This window comes from Fringilla coelebs (assembly GCF_963513975.1).
Source record: "Fringilla coelebs genome assembly, chromosome: 9".
Lineage (NCBI taxonomy): Eukaryota > Metazoa > Chordata > Aves > Passeriformes > Fringillidae > Fringilla > Fringilla coelebs.
This window is the reverse complement of record NC_140067.1, coordinates 22,234,470-22,258,412: the sequence shown is the minus strand read 5'-3', so window position 1 is coordinate 22,258,412 and position 23,943 is coordinate 22,234,470. Positions and strand designations below refer to the sequence as shown.

At 37.8% G+C, this 23,943-nt stretch overlaps 1 protein-coding gene across 2 annotated transcripts in view; it reads left to right on the top strand.

Moving 5' to 3' along the window:
- The window catches only part of NEK7 (NIMA related kinase 7), a 68,348-nt gene extending 45,191 nt beyond the window's left edge, over positions 1–23,157 (top strand). For both annotated transcript variants that reach the window (XM_084211786.1, XM_084211787.1), the window contains exons 8-10: positions 4,560–4,654; positions 9,091–9,204; positions 15,452–23,157. In XM_084211786.1, the coding sequence (XP_084067912.1) occupies positions 4,560–4,654; positions 9,091–9,204; positions 15,452–15,562 (320 nt within the window). In that variant the 3' untranslated portion in view covers positions 15,563–23,157. The remainder of the gene's footprint in view (positions 1–4,559; positions 4,655–9,090; positions 9,205–15,451) is intronic.
- The last annotated feature ends 786 nt before the right edge of the window (positions 23,158–23,943 follow it).

The window sequence follows — 23,943 nt, the reverse complement described above, 5'->3', positions numbered from 1 at the left end:
AGCCCATGGATATGTGTTTTTTTTCTTTGTTAGCCATTCAGTGGATGTAAATAGAAGTCTTTTCATATTTCAGTCACAAAAAGAATCACTTGATCTCTCTGCTGTGGCTGTGCTGTGAGGCTGCAGCGGGCTGTCCAGGCAGGCTCTGCCACCAGCATGGGGATCCCTTCTTGCAGGGCAAAGGAGCAGATCTGCAATCTTCTTGAAATGCTCATATGCAGAGAATCATCTGCATGGAATTCTGGTTCTTCTGTGTTTTGACAACTTCTGTCATTTCTGTGATACTGCTGTCCCCAGCACAGACTATGTTATGGGAGGGGTTTGACTATAAACTCACGCAGGTTGTGGAGAATAAAATACCTTGTGAAAATGTGTGCAGATACTCTCCTCTCCCATATGGGTCTCTAATGCAGTAGAGGGTGTGCTGAGGTGGTGGTTTGCAGCACCATCCTGTGCATAGAATGAACTCCACTTAGATACCCAGCCATACTCAGAACCTGCACCCTCAGTGTACAGTAATGCTGGCAGGGAAATCTGCAGCTGAGTCATTGCAGTCATCAAGGAAGCTGTGTTAAAATAGCTCCTGTATTTTATGTACAGAAACATGAGATGTCTTACAGTAGTTTGAAAGTTGAAGAGAAATGATTGTGTTGTTGCAGAATAGCTCAAGATATTTTTAGATTGACTTATGTAGAAGGACTGTTTGCACATTGTGGGCTCGGTTGCAGAGTTACTTTGGATGAGTGCAGTATTTTGACTTAGACATCTCCTATAGCTATATTGAATAAGTACAAAACCCTGAACATTATAGAATCAGTAGGGTTGGAAAGCACTTCTAAGCTGCTGCTTTGTGATGTGGTTTGTCTGTCTTCAGCATCCACATTCATCTTGTTAAGCATGTTGTATTGAACTCTATATTACAGAATTGCTGTGGTCTTACAGACACTGAGTCATTCATAAACTATGTCATTTGGTTACTGAAATTTGGCCTCTTTTGCCCCCTTCCTGAATTCTGATAGCTGTGTATGCCAGTGCATGAAATGTCAGTAATGATTATGTGGCCATTTTTAAAACTGTGGTTTGTTAAACCTGTCCTGAATAAACCACTGCATTGTTTTGTATAAGTAGATTTAACATTTACCAGGCACATTTTTCTCTCAGCCTAAAAATGCTTGATAGCTTTTAGAGCTAGTAACTATTTCAGAACTTAATATATTTCATTCCAGTCCTTGATGCACTTGTTTAACTTTACTCAGATGCATTGTGAGTTATATGTTTATCCAGGTAGTAAGATGGACTGTTGATATCATAACTCCCTTTTATGTAATAATTCTTTGCCTCTGATCCTTCAGGATCAGCTCCCTGCTCAATATTAACCCCAATTCTATTATGTCTATTCCCTCTGCCAGGAAGGGGAAGCTTGCATAAAGAACCAACACTTTCTGATCTGCAGCATCTTTAGAGGGAGGGAGCTCCAGAGCAGCAGCAGATCCTGAGGAGACACTGTATTTGACACAGACCATTTTCAAGGAGTTTGCTGTTCAGACTTGCAAGTTATCACAGGTCTGCAAATGCAGCAAGCAAAACACTGAAGTTACTGGTTATGTTCTTAAAAATCTAGGCACATCAATGATTTAGCTCATTTTCTTGTATTATCCCATTTCTGTCTTCAGATGAGTAAAGAAAGTGAGGAAGTTGCATATCTCTATACTACTGGGATGCTGTATTTCACTTAATAGTAAAAAAATATTCTGGAAGGAAATAAAACATAGAATCACACTGGTAGTTGCTTACCAGCAGCACAGCTATGTCCTGAGAGTGCTCACTGTGCTAAAAGGATCATTGCAATGCTTTCAATAGTTCCTGAATGTCAGAATAATGAATCTTTAGTGTCATGTTCTGTTAAAAACAGGTTACAAGTAGTAATGATGTCTGAATCTTCAGGTTGTTTGTGTGATTCCATGAGTAACAGAACTAATTTCAATTCCTCTCACTAGTTGGCCATTGGGGGCTGCAGGTTGTATTGCAGTGGAGGTGTTACACTAGGCTAAACGCTGTAAAATGGGAACATTTGTTCTTGCTTTTCACTATCATCAATCTTTCACGGTCATATCAGACCCCTAATGTATCAGCAGGCTTCCCAGAGCTACTGGTTAAAATTACCTTTGCTTTTGGTAGACTATGAACCTTCAAACCTCAGTGTTTTCAGCTGCCCCCTGTGGATTCTGTGAAGTGTCTTTCTGGCACATTACTCACTGCCAGCCACTTGTGTGATACCTCAGAGCAGCAGAGGCGCTGCTGCAGCCAGTGAACAAACACATCACTATTAAACTTATTTCTGTTGTTGCATGAATTCTGCCAACAAAGCATCAGAATATACTAAACCAGTGCTTTTATTAATGGATACAAAATGCAGCTGAAATTTTTCAGAGGCATCCAAACTCACTAGTAGTTGGGGTGTTAAAAAAAATTGAAGAGGGAAATAAAACAGGAAGATAATAAAAATATGAAACCTGTGTCATTCCAAATGCTTAGATGCAGTTCTGATCTTAAGATATCTGTCATTAAGTGCCCATTAAAATACTAATGTTGATCCATAAGGAAACAAACAGAGTTGCTTTTGGTAGTTATTTTGGCATTGTGGTCTACCCATCTGCTTGCCTATTGTGTTACAGGGAAAAGACCATTCTCTGTTGTGGGTGGATGCAAACATCCTGGGAGAGTAGATGTTTTCCACAGTAGTCTCTTGAGTTGCCTTTCCCCAGCCTTTCTCCTTTTAGGCTGTTACCATTGTTAGTCAGTTCAGAGGTGCACTGAGTGCTCTGCCCAGTGCTGAAGGACAGGGGCTCTGCCACTCTCAGCTTTCCCAGAGCTGGAAATCTCCCCCAGCATGTTTAGGGTGCCAAAACCGTTGGAGGATACCACATGGGGACCTCTGTCTTTGCCTCTCTGTAACAGAAGCATTTTATATGGGTTTGCAACATTGCTTGATCGGGTTAAATGATGGGTTACCAGCAGCAGGGGCCTGGCCTGAGACAGGTGGTTCTGGATTTCCCTGTCTGAGCTGGGCCCTTCAAGTAGGAAGGTAATTCTCCCTGCTTCTTACTTCCTCATGACATAGTTTGACATGCAGCATTTCTTAAAGGCAGGGCACGTTGTCAAAACAAAACCCTTAACTTTTGGAAATTATTAAAGTAAAATTATCTGTCTGATTACTTAAAGCTATTTAACCTGATTATTCAGATGTAAAGTACTTATATATTCACTGTATCTCTGTCTTCAGTATACTTACAGAGATCAATTCTGAATTAGCCTCATTTATGCAGAAGAGCAGAAGTGAAACCAGATCCTTGTGTTACAATACTATGTGAGGTTCATACCACAAAGAACAAAAAAGAAAAATTGCTGATTTTAATCATGGATGGTGTTGCAAGATGTTTGGTTTCAAAATCAAATCAACTTGAATTGACAGAAATCAGCTGGTTTTCATCATCAGGATTCAGTGCTTAAGAAAAGATTCAAACAAAATTGAAATAAAAATCTGTATAGATCTGTGCCTTTTTTTGCTGTTAGGCAGTCATTTGGGGGGATACAGGGAGAAAGTTCAGAAACAATGCGCTTGAAAAAATTGCCATTACCATTATTTTCCATAACTTCTTATAGCTCGGTCATACATGAAACCATCACTCAGCTACTTCCTTGCAATAACATTTTTTATAGAGCTGAAACATCTCTCAGTATTTCTCTGTTCCAAGTAACTTGTGACACAGATGGGTAGGGTTTGATTAAAATCAAGGGGGGAAGAGATGTTCCAGAGTATCCAACATAAATTTACTCTGGGACAGTCCTAATAAAAATGCTGCTTTTCAAGAGCAGAGATTTCCAGAGCCCACAGCTCTGAGGCAGGATTAAGCAGGGACAGGCACAGGTTTGGGAGCTGCAAAGCCCTTGTAGAATTTCATGCTCCAGCTGGTGGCTGAGTTGCCCTTAGGAAGCTCAGCTTCTGCTGGGCTTGCTGGTTTTCCTGCCCTCATCTCTGAGCCTGAATCTCAGACTCAGCTTTAATTTCAGCTATTCAAAGTGCCTGTGTTTTTTAGTTCCAAAACCAGCCTTTTCAGATTTATATATTCTCAAAGGAAAGACAGAACTCGTGAAACAAAAAATTTAGCCCATGTCAGAGAATTTCTAGTGTTGTTTCTAGCCACAGCCATAACAGTTTGGAGAAGTAGCAGGGATCTGTGTTCATGTGTGTGTTTAGTACCTGCCCTTGGTTCTCTTCAGGAGAAACAAATTACTTATGAGGTTCCTTAAAAGCAAAATTTGGAAGTGTTCTACAACTGCATAGATCTGGTAGTGAGCAGTGAAAATAAAGCTGCACTGGATGAAATAGATACTAATTTGTGTATTTTTGTAAAACTGAAGTATCCGAAGTATGAGGTGAAGTTTTAAGCGTAGCAAAATGAGAAAGATGAAAAATATTCTTCTGTAGGGAAAAGAGTAATTTAACTACTGCATAACAACAGAAATTTTCATTCAAAAATACTTGTGTTTTTTTGCAGTTGGAACACCTTATTATATGTCTCCAGAGAGAATACATGAAAATGGTTACAACTTCAAGTCTGACATCTGGTCTCTAGGCTGTCTGCTGTATGAGGTAATACTGATACATACAGTGAACTTAATAGCACTCTTGTACTTCCCTCTTCCCCTGCCCTCCTCCCCTTACATAACTTAAGCATGTGAAATACTTTTATTTGTGTTTTACTTGAACTTGCTTTTAAATGGGCTTGCTACAAAGATTTTACAGCAATATTTTGAAGATTGGGCATGACTGAAGGATTAGTAAATGAATAAGAGCAAGCACATGTAAAATTGTTCTAGGTGTTTTCATGGCCTATGATGGTTATATGGTTTTGTTAGTAAATCCATTGAGAAGTAGTAGGACTGATTTGAATACGTAAGTAATACTTTCAAAAACTGCTATATAGATAATTTAATACAAATTTCTTATTTTTATAGACTTTAAACCTAAGTAAAGTGATGAAAAAAAGTTTACTGTACTTACTGCTACTAGCTTGGATGAATTCTCAATTTAACAACTGCTGCACACACATGTGACTTTTCTGTTATTCTCCTCTGATGGCTAAACTGCAAATGTTTAGTTTCTCTGTTGGTACAGTCAAGATTGGTAGGTGACACATAATTTAAAATACTACTATATTTTAAGAAAATAATTTCAATGAGCCCTGTACCTTTGAGGCAAATGAAGGTATGAGGAACAGGTAGGTTTCTAAAACAAATATATCTTCCAAGTTCTTTGCTTATAATTTCCTGATTAGAAGAAGTAACACTTGTGTTGAATGATGCTGGAGGAAAAAATGGTTCCATCAATGGCAATGGCAGTGAAGTCTCCCCAGTCATGTTCCAGGTAGAAACTAATCTACTCAAGTAATTTTTGTTTACCTACAAGCCACCTGCTTCACTGGGTCAGCAGAACTCATTTAACACACACTCAGCAGTATCAGCACCTCCTTGTTTATTTTAGGATTGTGTGGAAGACGCTGGCAGCCTGTTGAGGTTGGATGTTGCTGCCAGGTGAATCATCTCCAGTAGTATTTGTTTACTTTCTATCACTGACATGTTGCTTTGAATATTAAAAGGATGAATAGCTATGCTGCAAGTCTGCAGTTTACAGATGTTTGTATAGCTGTTGCTGTAAATATTGGGGATCATTCAAGGAAGGAAGTCCAGCTGCTAGCAAGTATTTAGAAGTTTGAATCCTGAGCTAAAACTTAATCCTGTGTTGGGATTCCTCAATACTGACTATAGCAGCTGCCTTGAATTTCAGTGCTCTGCTTTGCACACTTGTGCAAGCCCTAAGGTAGCATAAAGGTAGATGAGCATTTTTCAGTGTTACTATTTCTTTGCTTCTGGTCTGTTTAGTTGAGGATTTTTTAAAATCTGGAAATAAACAAATAAAACCTTTGAATTACTGTTATATTAAACCCCCACAGTTTAAGGTTAATTTTTCTTTTATGTTATGTGACATTAAATTGCTGGATATAAATCAATATTACTTTTCTAAAGAATTTTTTAAGCTTGCTGCCTTAATGCTGGTAGACTATATTAAACACCTATGTGAATATAACATTTTTCTTTGATGTGGTGGATATTCCCAAAATACCTAAATAACTTAGTTCCATTGATTAAGTCAGCATCTTGAAATACCATTCTCCTTTTATTTTTAGGGGTTTTACCAGGGTGCTATTTAAGCTGATATGGGGTAGTGTTTGTTTTCCTTATTGCAAGAATAAAATGATTATTAGGACCCTTGTTGTTGATATATAGCTACAGTATTGGGCATTGTCTTCAACTATAGCTTTTAATTTCTTTTAGAAGTGCATTTAGTTGATTCTGCAACATACCAGATATTTGTGGTGGGTTTTCTTGTTTTGTTTTGCAAGTTTATCTTGAGAATTTATCCCTAATTTTGAAATTTCAGTTATAGCAAATTCAAAATATATGCTCAGCATTTTTCTCACTTAGTATATTTTCTTAATTATTGGAAGGGGTTACTTTAAGGTTCTTCAAGACTTGTGTGGACTAATGAATGGTGTTTTTTAATCTGTGCACTTTTGTGCTGAGTGTCTTTCTATGATTTGTCTATTGCCTGCATTTTAGCATGTTTTACTATGTTGATTTCATGGTGATGTGTGTTCATATGTACTCTGGATTGTCTCCAGCTTAATTGGAAAAAAGCTGTGGCAAGTTTATCACATCTCAGTACATGCCTCATTGTCACTAAACTCTTCAGTTACATTTTAATTTAGGTTTAAACTAACTTTTTTTAGAAATTATTATTTCTCATGTGTATAACAATCTATTATTCAATGCTAACTGTGTGGCCAATATGACTTTGCAGAAGTATGTTTTAAAGTCTGAATTTTTTAGAGCCCCAGGTATTTCTGAAACCTCAAAAACACTACCAGTGGAGTTTTAATTGATATGCAACAAAGTAGACTTTACTAATTAAAATCAAGATGCTGTGCTTTTGCTACATGGACCTTTACATGGAAAAGTAGGTCTTACACATTTCCTTTTATTGTTCATCGTAGCAATTGCATCCTTACAGGGTTGTAGGTTGGTGGCTTACAGTTCAAAAAAAAAAAAAAAAAAAGAAAGAGGAAAAAAAAGAGCGAGAGCGAGCTGCCACCAGCCCTGAAGACAGACAGTGGGCTTTCGTCCCTCAGACACCCCCAGAATACTAATCAGCAAAGTCAGACCCTGGAGGTCAGGGAGCAAGTCAATCATTCTAGCGATCGTCTCAGTGTGGAGGATCAAATTAGCCTGAAAAATTCAGCTGCTGGGAGGAGAGGGCGAGCAGCTGTCAGGGGCAGCAGCGAGATGCACTAATGAACCAGATGAATAGTGCAAAAGCTTGAAAATAAAAACAGGACAGTTGACATTTTTCATCTGTCAAAGCAGGAGATGCATGAAAATATAGTATTCCTGTTTTAACTCCTTAGGGGACATTCAGAATTTTTTTAACACTCGGCAGCATTCAAACAAAAGTACTTTTTAATGAACACCTAGAGTATGAAAATGAGTATCTGTGAATTTATTTAGAATTTCTGCATGCGTACAGACCCTGCAGTTGATTTTTCTTTTTTTCTTTTTTTTTTTTTTCCTTCTTTTCTTTTTTGGTCTTCAGCTTGCATTTTTAACATTCTTTTTAAGGTAAGAGACAATGTCATGTAAATACAAAAATAAACATTATCTCAGTAATACAGATTGGGAGGAGTGTAGGATGGAGCTGCAGCATAATACTTGTTTTGGGAGCTTTAAAATTTTTTATTCTTAGTTGAAGGTAATATGAAAAAGTACTGAACTATGTGAGAGCAAATTAATGAGAGATAAAATCAACGGAGGGGAATTTTGGTAATTCTTTTCATACATTTCCCCCAGTGATATTGATGCTTAGACGTGAAAGAGTTAAACTTCTATCTGGAAGACCACAAGACAGATGAGAGCCATTTTCAGCTTGTCCTGTCCCTGCTGAAGCTCACTGAGTAGCACAGCATGGACTAGCGTGTTTCACACACACTCTGCCTGTCTGGGGAATGTACACATTGTCCTTCCAAAATCAAACTTATTAGCACATGTAGAAAAGGGTGACTGACTTTGGGGCAGCTCTGCACTCAGAGCAGCATTCATGCTGCTGCAGTTAAAAGATTTCTTAGGCTTTGAACAGAATGGAGAGATTTTAAATGAATTTTTAAGTTTCTAATCCAGCTAGCAATAGCATTTGTTTCCATCTCAAATGTCAAGTTGTAACATTGTCTGGAAATAAAGGGTAGGTTTATTAATGCTGATTTTAAGCTGATCAATTACATAAGTGCTCTGCAACAGATTTTCTTAGTTTTGTATTGTAATTGTAGATTATTGCCATAGGTGATGGTTCTGTGCTTCTGATGGAAGTTTGGGTTTGTTTTTTTTTTAAGTGTTTTTGAATAACATCCTGAGTTACGAAGATTTGGGGTCTGAGATTTTGGAAGTATAAATGATAGCTTTTTCTTGCTTTCAAAACCCCCAATTACATTGACGTCAAGTGTCGTGGCTATGGAAGGTTACAAAAACTGCTACCATTATCTGGTGTTACCTACACAATGCATTGCTTTAGGTTAGATAATGTTTTCCTGTAAGTTACGTGTTTTCTTACAAAAGGTCTTCCCAAAAAAAGTACAGGTTTGGATTTTTTTGGTGTCCCTTGTGGTGCAAGGACCCTCCACTCTCAGCAATATTGTAACTACTGAATTTCCCCTCATAGTCTATTAATAAAACCCTAACAGTGTGCAACTCAGATACTCACTGTAAGGATGGTGACAGCGATGGTTGTATGACCTAGAATGAGTACATACAGTGGTTACAGGAATAGTTTGGGAACTTCTGTTATCATCACTGCAGGGCCCCCGCTAAGCAGAGCATTGAGAGTCATTAAGAATCACTTTTGATTTGTTATTATTACAGATTTTATGACAAAACAGCTTTACTTAAAAACGCAAAAGAAAACTGTACATTTTCTTTAAACAGATGGCTGCACTGCAGAGTCCCTTTTATGGTGATAAAATGAACTTGTACTCTCTGTGCAAGAAGATAGAACAGTGTGACTACCCACCTCTCCCTTCAGATCACTATTCAGAGGAAGTAAGTAATTTTCCTTTTCATGGGCTGGATCCCCAGTTTATGTAAGCTGGCACGCTTCCAGGGAAGTAAATGAACTTGTGTGATTTTATGTTATTTGCAGATTATGCCTATAAGTGTTTGCTTGTTGAACTCACTCAAATGTTGCTGTCAAAACAAGTGTCTCATGATTTATATTTGAGGGTATTAATGATGGAAACGTCACACTGTTAGATTCCTAATTTCATTGGGCTTCCTTGCAAGTATGACAAAATGCTTTCCCAGAATGCACAATGATATGTTCCACATGCCAGGACGGGATAGAGCCTTACATCTGTAGGGTGTTTTTCTAAAAACACAACTATACACCTTTATGGAGCACAGTAAATTAGTGCGCTGGCCCTGTTCCTCAAGGGGCCTGCATTAAAATAGATATAATGTAACTCAGTAGTAAAAACAAATTGTTCAGGTCCCATTTGTCTGCATTATAAAACTGGGATGTGCTGTTCAGTACAATTGAACAGCAGTTCTTTTGCAAGGAGTGGTTCTTGACAAGATTAAGAGTAAATTTCAGAGAAATACAGGCATACATAATATAATTGAATTTGTACAATATGCTCCTGCAAATCTCAGCAGTGTTTGTTTTAAGCTGAGAGCTAACAGTTCTTACTGTCATTAGTGTATTTAAGGGGGAGTACTTGCTTTTATAAGCTCTAAAATGAAAAGAAACTAAACAAAATAAATATTTTTCTTAGTGTAACAGAATGAAAAAATATAAATGGTTGCTTGTTAATATTCTGAGATGCCAGTTTTGAAATACTTTCCCACTTTGAAAAGAACAGGGCAAACTGATAGAAGCTGTAAAGCAAAGAACAGTTATTAGTAACCAATTCTAACTGAATTCAGACTACATGAATTAAAGATTACTTTGAAAACCCAAATAAACACAAGCACTGAAATACTTTTAATAAACATAAAGCATTATACAATTTATAGAGTAGGGGTTGAATTCTGAACCTTAAATTTTTTTGCATTCACAGACAGTGATTGGACTATTAATAAAAGATTACTGCTCAGTGTTTTGTTTTGTATTTATAGTGACAATTTTTCCCTTTTATGAAACCAACTGGACTTAAAAAGATAATTTGATGATATTACAAAGGATGGAATAATGATCTATTGTGTAATTTATACACTCTAGCGCTTTGTGGGTTTGCCGATTAGTCATTTTACCTTGGCCATTTTTAATTATTATTTATTGTAGACTCTAAATATGGCAGTTCATCTAACCAACTTCAGAACTGGAGGCCTGGAAATACAGTAGGGTGTGAACAATAATGCAAAATGATAGCGAGAATGTCAGGGGCCGTTCTTTGTTGTGTCATTCATGCTGTCTTCCTTTTTCCATGAAGCACATGAATATTTCACATATCTGCATCCTCATCCTCTATTCTTCTTGACTAATTTTCAGACTGTCTGAATTTGCATTTCACATGGTAGCTGATTAGGAGATGCCGAATGCAGCAGCGAAGCCTCAGCAGGCGGTTTCCATGGTGACCTTCAGCAGGATTTTAATGATGATACCACTAGTGGTTCGTTGAAGTTGGCCTGCCTGCAAGGCTACTTCACTGCAGCTAAGTGTGAAGTGGGAGATGTGGATTCCTAGCCAAGGGGCAAATATCAAAGTCTGGCCCAGATAGAAGGTTTTAGAGTTTGGGTGGGGAGAGAGGTTCCAGCTTTTCCTTACATCTGTATAGGTTTTTTATTTTGCAAACACATGCAAAGCACAACATGTTACTTTTTATTTATTTCAAAGCAGACATGTACTTCTGCACTTGGATAAGGCAGTTATCTGCAAAATACATGGAAGTTATTTTTAATGAGAGAATCAGAGCTATCATTGGTATTAAGATAGGTAAGAAAACAATTTCTTAAAAGAAGCCATCAGTTATGGAAACTGTAATGGGAATATTTTCTATGTTCTGCTATGAAGATTTGTTTCTTCACTAAGGTACCTGGAAAACATACATTTATTACCTATTGCACTATTAAACCATTTTTAGCTTGTATGAAAAATACTGTGCTGGCATGAACTGTAAAAAAGAGAAACAAACAAGTGTGATCTGTCATATTAGAATACTGCGCTAAATGTTTCACCTGAACTGGAAATATAGATGTCAAACCTTTAACCAGGTGAGAAGGATATTCAGTGAGCAATAAAGATCAGGGATCACTGAATATTAAAATCCACTTCATTTTTTATGAAAAAGAATTTTCTGAAATAAAAACTTTACTGAGTGGATCTCCGCATCCTCTAATATAGAAGTGTAAATACTTTCATTGTGAATTATAAGACAAGTACTTTTTCAATTAACTTTTTTTAAGTAGATTTTTACTGAGTTTTAAGGTGTGACATTTTTTCTAAGTTTTGAAACCTCTGTAAGAGTAATGTGTTTGTAATTGTGTCATATCTGTGTCATCAGAGAAGAGCGTGACAGAAAGATGCACCTTTAGGTGGACAGATGGGTAATGGTTTTAAAAACCTTTGATTAGAAATCCTAATAGTCTGAGATGCATTTTCACGATGTGTTACTTCAGTGGTAGATACAAACCAAGATTTTCAGATGCTTAATAACTTTGGATATCTCAATTTTTTAATATCCCTTAAAAACATCTGGTATTCAGAGCCAGTACTCAGCATTTACTGAAAGCGGTTCTGCTTTTGGGAATTCAAAGCTGGGGCTCCCTTGCCACCTCCAATCAATACTCTTAAAATCTTGTCAGCTAATATTAGTATCACACTGCTTTCATGATGAAGTTTTAAAATCTTGCCTTTGACTGGGGTGCATTTCTTCTAAAGTCCATTGCCAACCTCCTACCCAGATGTGAAAGCAGAAGGAGCCAGCAGGTCCACAATGGTAGTGTTGGCTGCCAGCAGGTCTTGAGAAAAGCACTCAGAAAAAGGCTTTGAGAAGGCTTTATTCAGAGTAAGAATGGTGTTGTGTGTGGTTTTTTTATCCAAACTTCCCTATATGAAAATTTCTCTATTTCAGCTGGCTAACAATGGAAAGTACTTGCCTGTCATATTTCTGTCTTTCCCCACTCCTCCTGACTTGAGTGATAATTATTTATTTCATAGCTGAAAAACCTGCTAGAGTTAAAGAAAGTGTGTCCCACTGCTCCAGTGTCAGGCTAAGCTCCAGGCTAAAGCCAGTCACTGTGCTAAGTGCACAGAGGAGGTTAGGAACAATAAGCAGACAAAGAAGTTTGCAGCTTGGGGAGGCAACAGGAGGTCCCTCTGGCTCAGTCTGCTCTGCCTCTTGGCCAGTCTGTGCCAGGTAGTAAAAAAATCACTTCTATCTCTAATGATAGTCTGATTTTAGACTCCCAGTGCTTCTTCCCGTGACATTGGTAAGCTTTTCTGATACATTGGAAATTTTATTAATACTAGAGGGGCTGACAGATGGATTTCAGGTTTATTGAAATGGATATTCCTGTAGGAGTAAAGGATCAGTGCTATAACCAGTGCTATCCAGTGTCCCAGTTTCACTCCTGAAAGCTGTGTTCCCAGGTAATTTTTCATCCTGTATAGCAGAAGTAATTCACCTTCTTCCAAGGGTTTACTTTTCAGTTACAATGCTCAAAAGAGCTCAAGGATTTTGAAATGACTCAGGAATCTGCACTATTGTTGGGCAGTGTCCCAGGCATGGTCAGCTCAGCATTCCTGCCTTACCAGTGAGATTCTGGACCTGCCAAGGGAAGAGGGGCAGTAATTGCAGTGACTGCCATTTTAAAGAGGTCTGTGACAAGGCTTCTCAAGTGCCCAAGAGGTAAATTTCTTGAAAATCTACTTCTGCTGCTCTGCAAACAGTAAAGTATTAATAAACAGCTAGAAAAAAACAGGAGAAAAACCACTCTGCTTCCCCTCTGATGCTGGCTTTGTGGGTTTTAACCCTTGAAGGTCCTTTATGAAGACTGTTCCCTGTATGCAGTTCTGTTGAACAGATGGAAGTCTCCAAAGAGAAAGAGAAACATATACATTCAGGATTAGATGTATTTTGCAGATAAATTATACCTGTATTCTCTTCACAAAATGTTTGCTTATTTAACTCTTATTTCAGGCTTGATGGTGTTGGATGTTCTTCAGTCTTTCCTGTTTGCTATGCAGGCTGTCTGAGGTGTTGCAAGGCAAGCTGCTCATCTCTGCTTACACTGTGCCTCCTGCTTACCCTGTGTCCCACCTGCTTCTTCTGCAGGAGATTGTTTGGCTTGCATATTTATACTACATGCTGGCAATTATTATTTCTTACAGTAGCTAATGATTTCCAGTGTTCTGTTCTTCAAATGTTTGGGAGTTATTGCAGGCTAATAGTTTTTATTGCCACTGGCATTGTATTTTATTTATTGACTGCAAGAAGCAATATGATGGCTTTTGTAACTCCATTAGTCATAATATACTTAAGGTATTTAAAATGCAAATAGCAAGTCTGTTACAGATTATTTTGATTTAATCCATTTCTTTTCAATCTGGTAATCTGACCACTGTCTTCAGAATTAGCTAATTTTTAAATATTAAGCTCTTCTTGCTAAAGAATGGGATGTCTAATGACAGATTTTATACTGTTGAATATAAAAAATCTGTACATTATGTACAGTTTATCTGCAAGGGCTAAAGGACAAAGCTTTATAGAGTGGTATGCAGTGCTTCTTCCTTAACTTCAGGAATTCCTATTCCTGTGCATTTAAATTAATCTTCAGAAAAGAGAAAGGAGTATAATTATAATTTAAAATCCTTCTTGTTCTTTTTCTAAAAAGCAGGAAGGAAACTCTCCAATGGCAGGTTTAAAGAGGCAGCCTATGTTACTTTTGAATAATAAGGGTGATGAGGTCGCTCTGTGTTAGTTGCAATAATTACAGATTTTTTTCAATAATCTTACCTAGTAGTCCTGGCTGGGAGACCAAACTAAATTTGACATATTGTTATAGAAGACTGGATCACAACGTGTTTGTTGGAGTGTCCTCCTCCCCCTCCCTCCCCAATGTTATAAGAAGGTCCAGGAGGATTTGGCAAAGCTACTTAAAAGCATAAAGGAAAATCTTCAGAGTTGATTAAATTGTTATTGCAAAGCACTGTGAACATTTTAGTAAGTCAGTATGAAAGAGCTATGTTCCACATTAAAAAATGGAGATGTGCACAATTTAAAATAGCTGCCCTATCAGAAGGTTATCCATACAATATATTAAGTTCTAATGTCATAAATTTTTAGGCATATCAGTGGAGGGAGAAAAGCCTGCAAATGTCCTGACAGTTTGTGAAGGGAATGCAAAGTACAGAGGTGTTGTGGAAGCTCTTTTGGGTTGCTTATGCTGAATATGTCTATTAAAAACACCGAGAAGGTTATGATGCTTCTGGAAACATGGGGTTTTCTGGTCACAGTGATTTGTTTATTCCCAGGTAGAGGCTTTTGTGAATATTTGTTAATTCTGTGCTTCCTTACATAAAGAACACTCTAAACAATATAATCCTAAGGATACGTATCAGATCTAGCCCAAAGCTTATTTATTCCAGTATCATGTCTTCAGCAGTGGACAAGTGGAGTAACAGGGCCAGCATCATATGGTACTTGCCCAAAATGCTTTCTCAGCTTCCAGTTTTGTTCAGATACTTCCTCAAGGGTGGAGTCTTGTAACAGGTAGCCCTCAGTGGGTTTAATTTGGTCAGTAGCTGAATTGAATGTGTGTGTATTGGTAGGTCCTGGCAGCAGGAGGTTCTGGGGGTTAACTGTGTGTTAGATGGAGCACCACTGCCTTTTGTTTGTTGGGCCCTGTCAGGCAGAAATGCCATTTATTGCTGGCTAACTCCTGTATGGGGAGAACGAGCAAAGCAGCCCTTGTTTACCTGTGCTCTGTGCTCCTTTCAGTCTTCTGGGTTTTGCAGGCACAGCCCTCCAGAAACACGGGGAATTTCGTATCAATTATGTGGGACTGGACTAAATGCATGTCTAAAGTTATATGTTGAAAGGATTAGAACTTGAATTTGCTCCTCAGTTTTTCTGGCCAGCAGTGCAAAATGCAGGAATCGGGGGAGTGCGTTGCCTACGCGTTTGCATAAGGCAGCGTGCGAGCGGCGAGGGAGGGCTCCCTGCCCGTGTGCTCGTGCGGAATCGCCGCTTGCCTCATTTTGGCCAGTTCTCTTAATTTGAATTTGATAATGCACAAATCCTGCTTGTAAGAAGGCCAACGCTCCTGTCATGTTCTCTCCCTCTCGTAGCTGCGACAGTTAGTTAATATGTGCATCAACCCGGATCCGGAGAAGCGCCCAGACATCACCTACGTGTACGATGTGGCGAAGCGCATGCACGCACACACCGCCAGCAGCTGAAGTGCCAGCGAGCCCCGAAAGGAGCGGCAAGAACCAAGTGCTTGCAATAAATCATCCCACCTCCCCGTGTGTGTTACACAAATGTAATTATTTGAAGCTTACTGTTGTGCTTTGAATTGTAAACCAATTTATATACAAGCTTTGTTGTTTTCTGTTCATTTCTGGGTTTTGTATTTTTTATTAACTTGCAGTTGTACAACAGGTTTAAATATGTAAAGCGTAATTTTAAGATGCTGTGAACCGCTGTTTCCGTGTTAGTGGGTTCAAGTATACTTTCTGTAATAACAAAATTGTATTCAGTTGGGCCTCAGTTCTAAAACACAGTTGCACTTTTGCACATGATGCAGATATTAGGCTTATTATTGAGAAGCAAAATGTCTGAATCTCTCACCTTTTTAGTAATTTATGGAAAGTATGAATCAGCACAGTTAACTTTATTTTAATCTTTGTTCTAAGAAGAACATAATTATAACAGGAGCTTATTGTATTTTATATTGAATTGTAGTTTGCAGTTCTTGCTGTAAGAGTAGACAAGGAATAGAATTAGTTCTCTGCTTGCCAAATGCAATGGAAAATTAATTTCAGGAAAAATTGTCATGCTGAAATTTTTGTAATGTCCCCTTTTGTTTTGTTAGTTTCTCTTAATACACAAAACATTTGTTGGAGGTTTTCTGGGAAAATTTAAGGTGTTGATTCAGCAGTCGGGTCGTTTTCAATAGACTTGTGCAGCAGTGCCCTGGGGCAATGGGAGTCTGCATAGTTCAGTCTTAAAAACATGCAGATGCTTCTTGTAGCCAATAGGGTTCTTTTGTGGCTGTCCTTTGAGCAGGTCTGATTAAAAGATATGTGATCATTAAGTTACAACTTCCCAGCTGTTTGTGTATATGTCACTGTTTGTAGATTTCTGTGTTTAAAATAATTTGAATGACCTTACGGTATATTTAAATTTTAATTTTTTTTTCTAAATACTGAAATGTTTTGGCAAAGATATAATAGTCTCGTATAACATAAAATGTATTCTACATAAATATATGATCTTTGTATACTATATCTTGAGACTTAGTTTTATATTTAGCAGTAGATTATAGCTTTATGTTTAAGAGAAAGTTGCCACGCCTTAATTTGGAAAATAGTTATATATGCAAACTATCTTACAGATACTTTATTAGTTTAAAAGGAAATGCTGAATATTTTTGTTAGACCTTAGTGCCTTTTGGGGTATGCTTATATAATATTTTCATTGTTAAGGAAGGAATGTGTCTTGTTTTTAAATGTGGTAAAAATGGAGAGTGAAATGAAATTCCTTGAGTTTCAAGACTGAACTTTTTATACGGAACTGTCAAAAGGTAATTATTATCAGTGATAGCAGCTAGGGAGCTGTTAGTGTCAGTTAAGTCTTTTTCTTTATGTGGATAAAAAGTTAGCTCAAATAAAAGCAGAAGTATGTACATACATAAATAGTTTCTAGATGCGGTCACATCCCTGCAGTCTCAGATTTTTTTTTTTTTTGCTAGTTTGTTTCTCTGTGCAGCTGTAATTTTTATTTGATATAACACTCAAAGAATAAAAAAGCATTTGTGGAGTTTGTGTTCAAGGGAGGGGTCTAGGTTGTTTTCGGTTTTGTATTTTTTAAAACTAGAAATACGATGAAAATTGTGTTTGGAAAAAAAAAGGGGAGGGGGCGTTTTTAGATGGTATGTGCCAGATCATCAGCTTATCTTAATACATACATTTTTATTTTTTGTTTCCAGGTTTTGTAGGACAAATTGTATGAAACTGTAGTTTTATTTCTCACTTCTGTGTGCACTTAACCTTATAGAACTTCAGTGGAACAGTTTGTTGGATAGAAAGAAGTATTTGAGAAATTTTCGTTTGTGTTTAGCAACCTCTAGATTTGTTTTCATTTATTAAGTGGTTATATAATTTTAAACATGCCGATTATATTCTGTAACAATGTTTCACATGTCATAGAATGAAATGCTTTGTATTGAAAAAGGCAGCACAATATTTGCTCGACTCCCAGAATTAGTTCTTAATATGCACAAGATCTCAAATATTTTTTTTCTGAAATGTGCTAGAACATTTAAAAATCATCAAAAGCCCCAAATGCAATGCAGGCTATTTGTATCGAATATTATGCATAAAGTATTGAACTTTTCCTGCCAGAAACCACTGATAGATATCCCTCCCCTGGAAGGGTATGTTGAGTAAAAAAAATCATGAGTTAAGAGTTAGCAAATGTGCATACTTAAGCATTTCAATTTTTTTAGCAATGTGGGGTTTTTTTTAGTATTTATGATTAAATATTGTGCTGAGGAAAAGCAATAGTTGTTCCTGACTTAAAATCTGTGAAATGAATGGTGCACCTGACTTTGGTACCAAACTCTGTTATTAAAAAACCAGTGTGGGTTAGTAGAACTGCTCAAATAAGTGGGGATTGTAGGATCTCTCCCTAAAGTAAAATACCTGGTAAAGTGAAAATGATAAGTCTTGTTACAACACTCCAATATATGCTATGTGCTTGTAAAATATTTTCTTTTCTGAACCACCATCCTATTTTTCATATGTTGATGATAACATTTGGCACTATTTATTTTAAGCTATGGCATTGTGTTTTTCTTTAAAGAAAAAATGTTACATTTCTACCCAAAATGTCTGACCAGCTCCTCCTTTTATTTCAGTAATGCTCCAGTATTAACTTGTGTCAGGAGTGAACTTTTTGTGCTTTGAATGACATTGCATAAAATCCCTTTGTCTCAAAAGCTCCCCTGCTGTGCCATAGTCCAATAGAAATAAAACATACAGATATTAAATATAATGTAAAAATTATAGTGTTTCTATTATATTTTTTCAAACTTTCCTTTTTTAGATATATATATGTATATGTTACAGTAGATGCTGCCTATCGTGTGGACAACGTACTGCTTCCAGTAGTTCATTCTAGGTGAGATTTCTTGACTGTAACAAAAGTTAGTACACTAAAAAAAAAGATTCCTTTTTGTATTATTTGTTAAAAGATTATCTAAAAATACTATATCTAGTATGTTGTGTGTTTTAAACTAAAATTTTAAACTAAAATTTTAAGCTAAATTTAAAATAATTTTCAATCCTAAAATATGTGATAAAGCAAAAAAATAACAAAGAGCTCCTGTTATGGCCCCAGTCCAGTCCAGTGAGTTCTTGTTTATATTTCAGCTGGTTTTTATGTAATTTCAGTAATTCTGAGTGAACCACATCTGCACACACGAATAAACAGTAATCAGTAGGGTAGATAGAAATGATGTGCTCAGCTCTCTTTCTGTACTCTCTGCGTGTCACTGGTTTGGTAGCAAAGAATAATTTGGGTTTTCTCCCCTGTTTTGTTGCACTCCTAATGATCCAGCTCCCAACTGTATGAGCAGGCAATAGAAGTGTGTTGTCTTTTTGTAATGAGCAGAAACTTTAAAAACATGCCAGTATAGCACAAGATGAAATGCAGTATTAGAAGTGTCTGAGAAGGCTGGTGTTTTATTCATGCTCATGATTAAGAAAGCCGTAGAGTGAAATTCTTGACAGAGGCTTGGAAATGGAGAAGAACTTTTATGCCAGTGGTTCTCAGATAACTCTGAATGGGACCCAAAATCGCAGTGATGTTTGTTTGCTGCAATCTGTCTGCTTAATCTCTTATCTTTGCTGTTATACAGTGTGGTGAGACTCTTAGGAGCTGAGTTGGAGTGTTGGTGAATGCTGCATTGGCTGTGTGAGCTGGTAGGAGCAGGAGGTGATTGAGGGAGAGCCAGTGAAGGCCTTCTGGTCTTGTTTTGTGAAGACATAAAGTTGCTGGATGGCAGAGGTCAAATCACTGGTTTTTCATAAGTTTTAATAGTCTTTATCTACTTCAACAGTCAAAATTTTCCCAACCCAGCCATATGTCCACATTATCTAGCCAGTGGCAGTGTTGGCAGTGCCCTTTGGAGTTTCTGATCTCTGGATTGATCTGGGTGAGGAAATCTTTCTGGCAAGGAGGGAAATAGAGGTGTGGACCCTGCTTGGTGAGGTGCTACTTACCTTTCTGAACATTACTCAAATATAGATGTTTAGAGTTGTTTTTTAAACTTTATTCCCTTCTCTGATGCTTTTTAAAAAGTATTTTCCATTCATATTCACCACTAAAGTTTTGTGACCCCTGGCTTTTGCTTTATTAGTCCTGTTGTCAGCCTTACCCTCTTCCTGGTTTGAAGTCCTCTGTCTAATTTTCCTAGTGGTCATTAGTTTACATCTTTCTTTGTGCATTTGCTAAACTCAGCCCATTTCAGTGTTTTCAAATTTCATCCCTCCCCATGGGCAAGGCCAGTTCCTTTCCCCTGATCAGTACTTTAATCCTTTGTTCTTCATTCTGTTTTTCCAGCCCAATGCCTGTGATTTCTAGTTTTAGATAGATTTTCTTACTGCCTCAGTCATTCCCATGACCTTGTCTTTGCTAAATACTGTTCACTTTATTATCTCTCATTTCTAAATTCGCTTTCTCTGATCACTACCTGCTCTCTTTTCAGCTTATCTGTCTTTCTCTCTCCTCTACCCTGTCACTCACTCCTTTTGGGATCTCCAGTCTATTAACCTTTTTGACTCCTTTGTCTTCGCTGCTGCCTCCTTCCTTCATTGGCCTCACTTCTTTTTACTCACTGGTCTTTATTTTTATCTCTGTCTGCTTCTCTGTACATGGCTTCTTTGGCTGCTTCTCACACTACCCTGTCTCCATTCCTCCCTCCAGACATATTCTCTTGTAATTTCTTAATTTTCATTCCAGCCTTTCTGAATATCTAAAGAGTGTGTCAGCACAACACAGCTTTGGACTCAGCTTTGCCTTACCTGCTTCAATGCTCTTCCCAAATGGACTTTTAAGCCACTTTTATGTCACCTTTTTTTCTTTTTGAGCTTGCTTGCAGATCTGCTGTTCATATTCATTATCCATTCTTGATACAAAATCTTTAATCTTGATTTTGTTGCATGCCAAGATCCTTTTCAAAGTTGTTTTTATTCTCAGGATCTGTTTCTGAGCTGAGCTTCTCTGCCTCTTAACTTTGCAAGTTTGCTCCTTTTATTTCTGTATCTTTTATGCCTCTCATTCCTTTCACTGAATTACTTCCTTCAGTAGCAACCAAGTTTCTCTTTTCATCTATCTTTAAGAGGGTGGCCCCATCATCCTAACTCTTTCTGTTTTTTAATACTTTATCCTTTTTTCTCCCTCTCATCTGATTTCATGTACCTAAGCACCCTCTCTCCAGTTTGTTTTTGGATTGTTTTTAATGTTGCAGTTCATTTGAATGCCCCAGAAATCCAGTGCTTCCCCCCCTGCGTCTGGTTCTCCAATGGTTCTATCTCTGGATTATTCCTTTTGGATCCAGCCAGCCTCAGACCTGTTCAGATTGAAAGATCTAATTTTTTTTTTCTGACTCCCTCTAGACTATTTTCTAACGTCCCTGACAAGTTTACTTGCCTGTTTTCCAAGGCCACAACCTTTCCATCTCTGGCACTTCTCCCATGCCTGCGTATCAAATGTCTCAGAGTTAGATGTATCAGAATCCAGCCCTCTTCACTATCTGTTCTTTCTTATCTTTTATCTTCACTGATTTAACCTCTGTGTCATTTTGGCTTCTTTTCTGCCTTCAAAGTATCAAAATTGACAGGACTAAACTGTCATTGGGCTTTCATTGTTTTGTGTGCTGAAGAAGGAACTCCACCAGATTATTACTTGTTTTGTGTTCTAAAGAGACTTGAATCCCACAAATCTGATCTTATTTCAGTACTGTAGAGTTGGAACAGATTGCTTCTCCAAGTATGTCAGAAGTCCTTGAATTTGGGCCTTCAGTTTTCTGTCATTTCAGAAAAAGAGATTTTTCCCTTAATTGCTTTGTATTTACTGTGTGTAGCTTTGTCTTGTTGCTGCACTTACAGCTAGCAGTTGTTTTCCTCCTTCAGCAACTTAATTTCAGTGCTTTTAACTATTGCTTGAAATAAGAACGTGCCTCAGAGCTTCCCTGGCTGGGCCCAGAGTTGGGCACAAGGCTCCTCTCTGTTGCTGTGCCCCAGACCCTCCAGGTGCAGGAGCGAGCTCAGTGCTCTGCTGCTTCTCTACCCACGCTGCCCTAACACACGGCCAAACCAAAGCTGCCTCTGTGGTGGCTGCATGGTTTTCTGTGTGGCTGCATGGTCTGACTTCACGCTTTTAGCAGGCTTTCAGAGGTGGAAGATTGTGTGTTTGCAGAGATTCACTGTTGGTTAAATCGTCTGGCCTTTGACTGCTCATAATTATCCTTAGATATGCTGAGTTTGAGAAACTAAAATCTCTGTAAAACAGAAAAGTTTTCTGTTTTGGAACTGGGAATTATAGAGCTGAATGTTCCATTTGGTGTGGGTATACACACATTTGTTGACTTTATTTACACCAGGGTAATCATCTTGTTTTAGAGGATCAGTTGTTTGCTGGCACAAAAAATTTCTAGTACTTTTCAGGTTTTCTATTTATTCCTTGTTGCCTCCTTGAGCAGTTAGTTCTTCTACAGCTGCCTTAGTGGTGGGTGTTGGCCTTATTTCTTTTGACAGAAAATTGCAATTAGACAATTTCCCATTAAAAATAGGAAATTGAGTCCTTCCTGGTAGTTTCACTTGCTTTTCATTTAAACCCTAGCAATAGATAGAGGTCTCAGCCAGGAAGAGAAATACTCCCCAGGATAAAACAGATGTTCTGGAATTCCTTACTTCCTTTCCACCTCCCAGTCCCTGTTTCTCTGGCTTCCCTGGGACACTTACACTGGCAGTGCCATATTCCCTGCATCAAGGGCCAATAGAAACTTTCTCAGTGTGGACAGGAAATCTCCCACTTGAAAATGACTAGGAATATATTTGGTATTGTTATACAGCTGATAATTGCAAATGTGTAAAGAGCAAATAAAAAAATCTGTGTTTGCTTTTACAAAAAGAATTTTAAATTATGCAAAGGCCTTTTAATATGGTGTTGGTCTTCTTCAGTAGACTTAATTTGCTGCTTGTTCCTGTCAGTCATGCTGGACTGTTGTAAAGATGATTCATTAAAGATGAGTGTTGTTTTTTTGTTGGGAGTGGGGAAAACAGGAGGCATTCACTGATTTGTTTGTATTTGGCTGCTGACTGTGCTTGAATCAAATTTTATAATCATTCAGATTGGAATGGACATTGAGAGAAGTCTCTAGTCCAGCTTCCTGCTGAGAGCTGAGTCAGTGCTGAATTCAGAGCAGGGCTTCAGGCTTCAGCAAGATGTAGAAACCCTCAAGGGAGGGTGATTGAGCAGCTTCTGTGGGCAGCCTGCTCCAGTGCCTCACTGTAAACCTTGTTTGCCTCGTGTGCAGCCAGAAACTCCTCAGTTACAAGTTGTGGCCATTCTTTGTTCTTCTGCCACTCCTCAAATGTTCTTTATGTTGCAAAAAGGTAAGTCAAGTATTGGGACAAAGAGAGAACTTAGGATGTTTTATCTTCTGGAAATTTGTCATTGGTAACAAATATGTTCACGTAGTACTTCTGCTCCTGTATGACGTGTACACTGTATTCATTTGCAACGAGTGAAAAATAAAACTTTTAGCAGTAAAACTTGATACAAATATTCTGTGGTGTTTGTGGCCTGGATTTCTCAATTGTTGCCTTTCAAATCTGCTAAATGTTTCCTGGCAGATGTTGTGTCCACCATGGTGAAGCAGGGAAATTGGGATCCTGAAGATAACTCTGCTTCTGTTTTCTGGAGCCTGCTCTGGGGGAGGGAGCTTAGCACTGGGATGGGGTGGGAAGAGGATGAAGCCAGCAGGTGACAGATCACTGCTGGTTATGGGAACCTTACTTTAAACTCAAGTGTTGTTGGAAACTTGCTTGGAGAGATTTATCAAAATGGAAATTTGAGGAGGAAAATGACTGGAGCAGGGTCAGATTTCAGAGCAGTAGGTTTTTTTTTTGATAACTTTTTCCTTGTATTAAATGAGAACTTGAAACAAACTTCTGACAACAAACTTCTTGGGAGCAAATACAAAATATGACAAATAGATTCAGTTTCAAATCTGTCAAGTTCTTTGAGGACACAATTTCTGTAAACTAAGAATAATTTATTGATGTTATAAAGTCAGTAATTTGAAGAACCTTGTACAATTATCCCATTTCCATAATTCATTTGTTCCACTCCAGAGCATACATGGATACAGATATGACTTTAACTGCTCCATCCTTTTACCATAGAACAGGACAAGAATTCCCTTGTTTTGTGGTTGTATTTTCCTGTGGTGTGGTTTTTTTTTTGTTAGTTGCTATTTTTTGGTGGGTTTTGTGTGTTTGCCAAACACTTGTCACCTTAAAACGATAATAAAAATTGTTCCATAAATGGG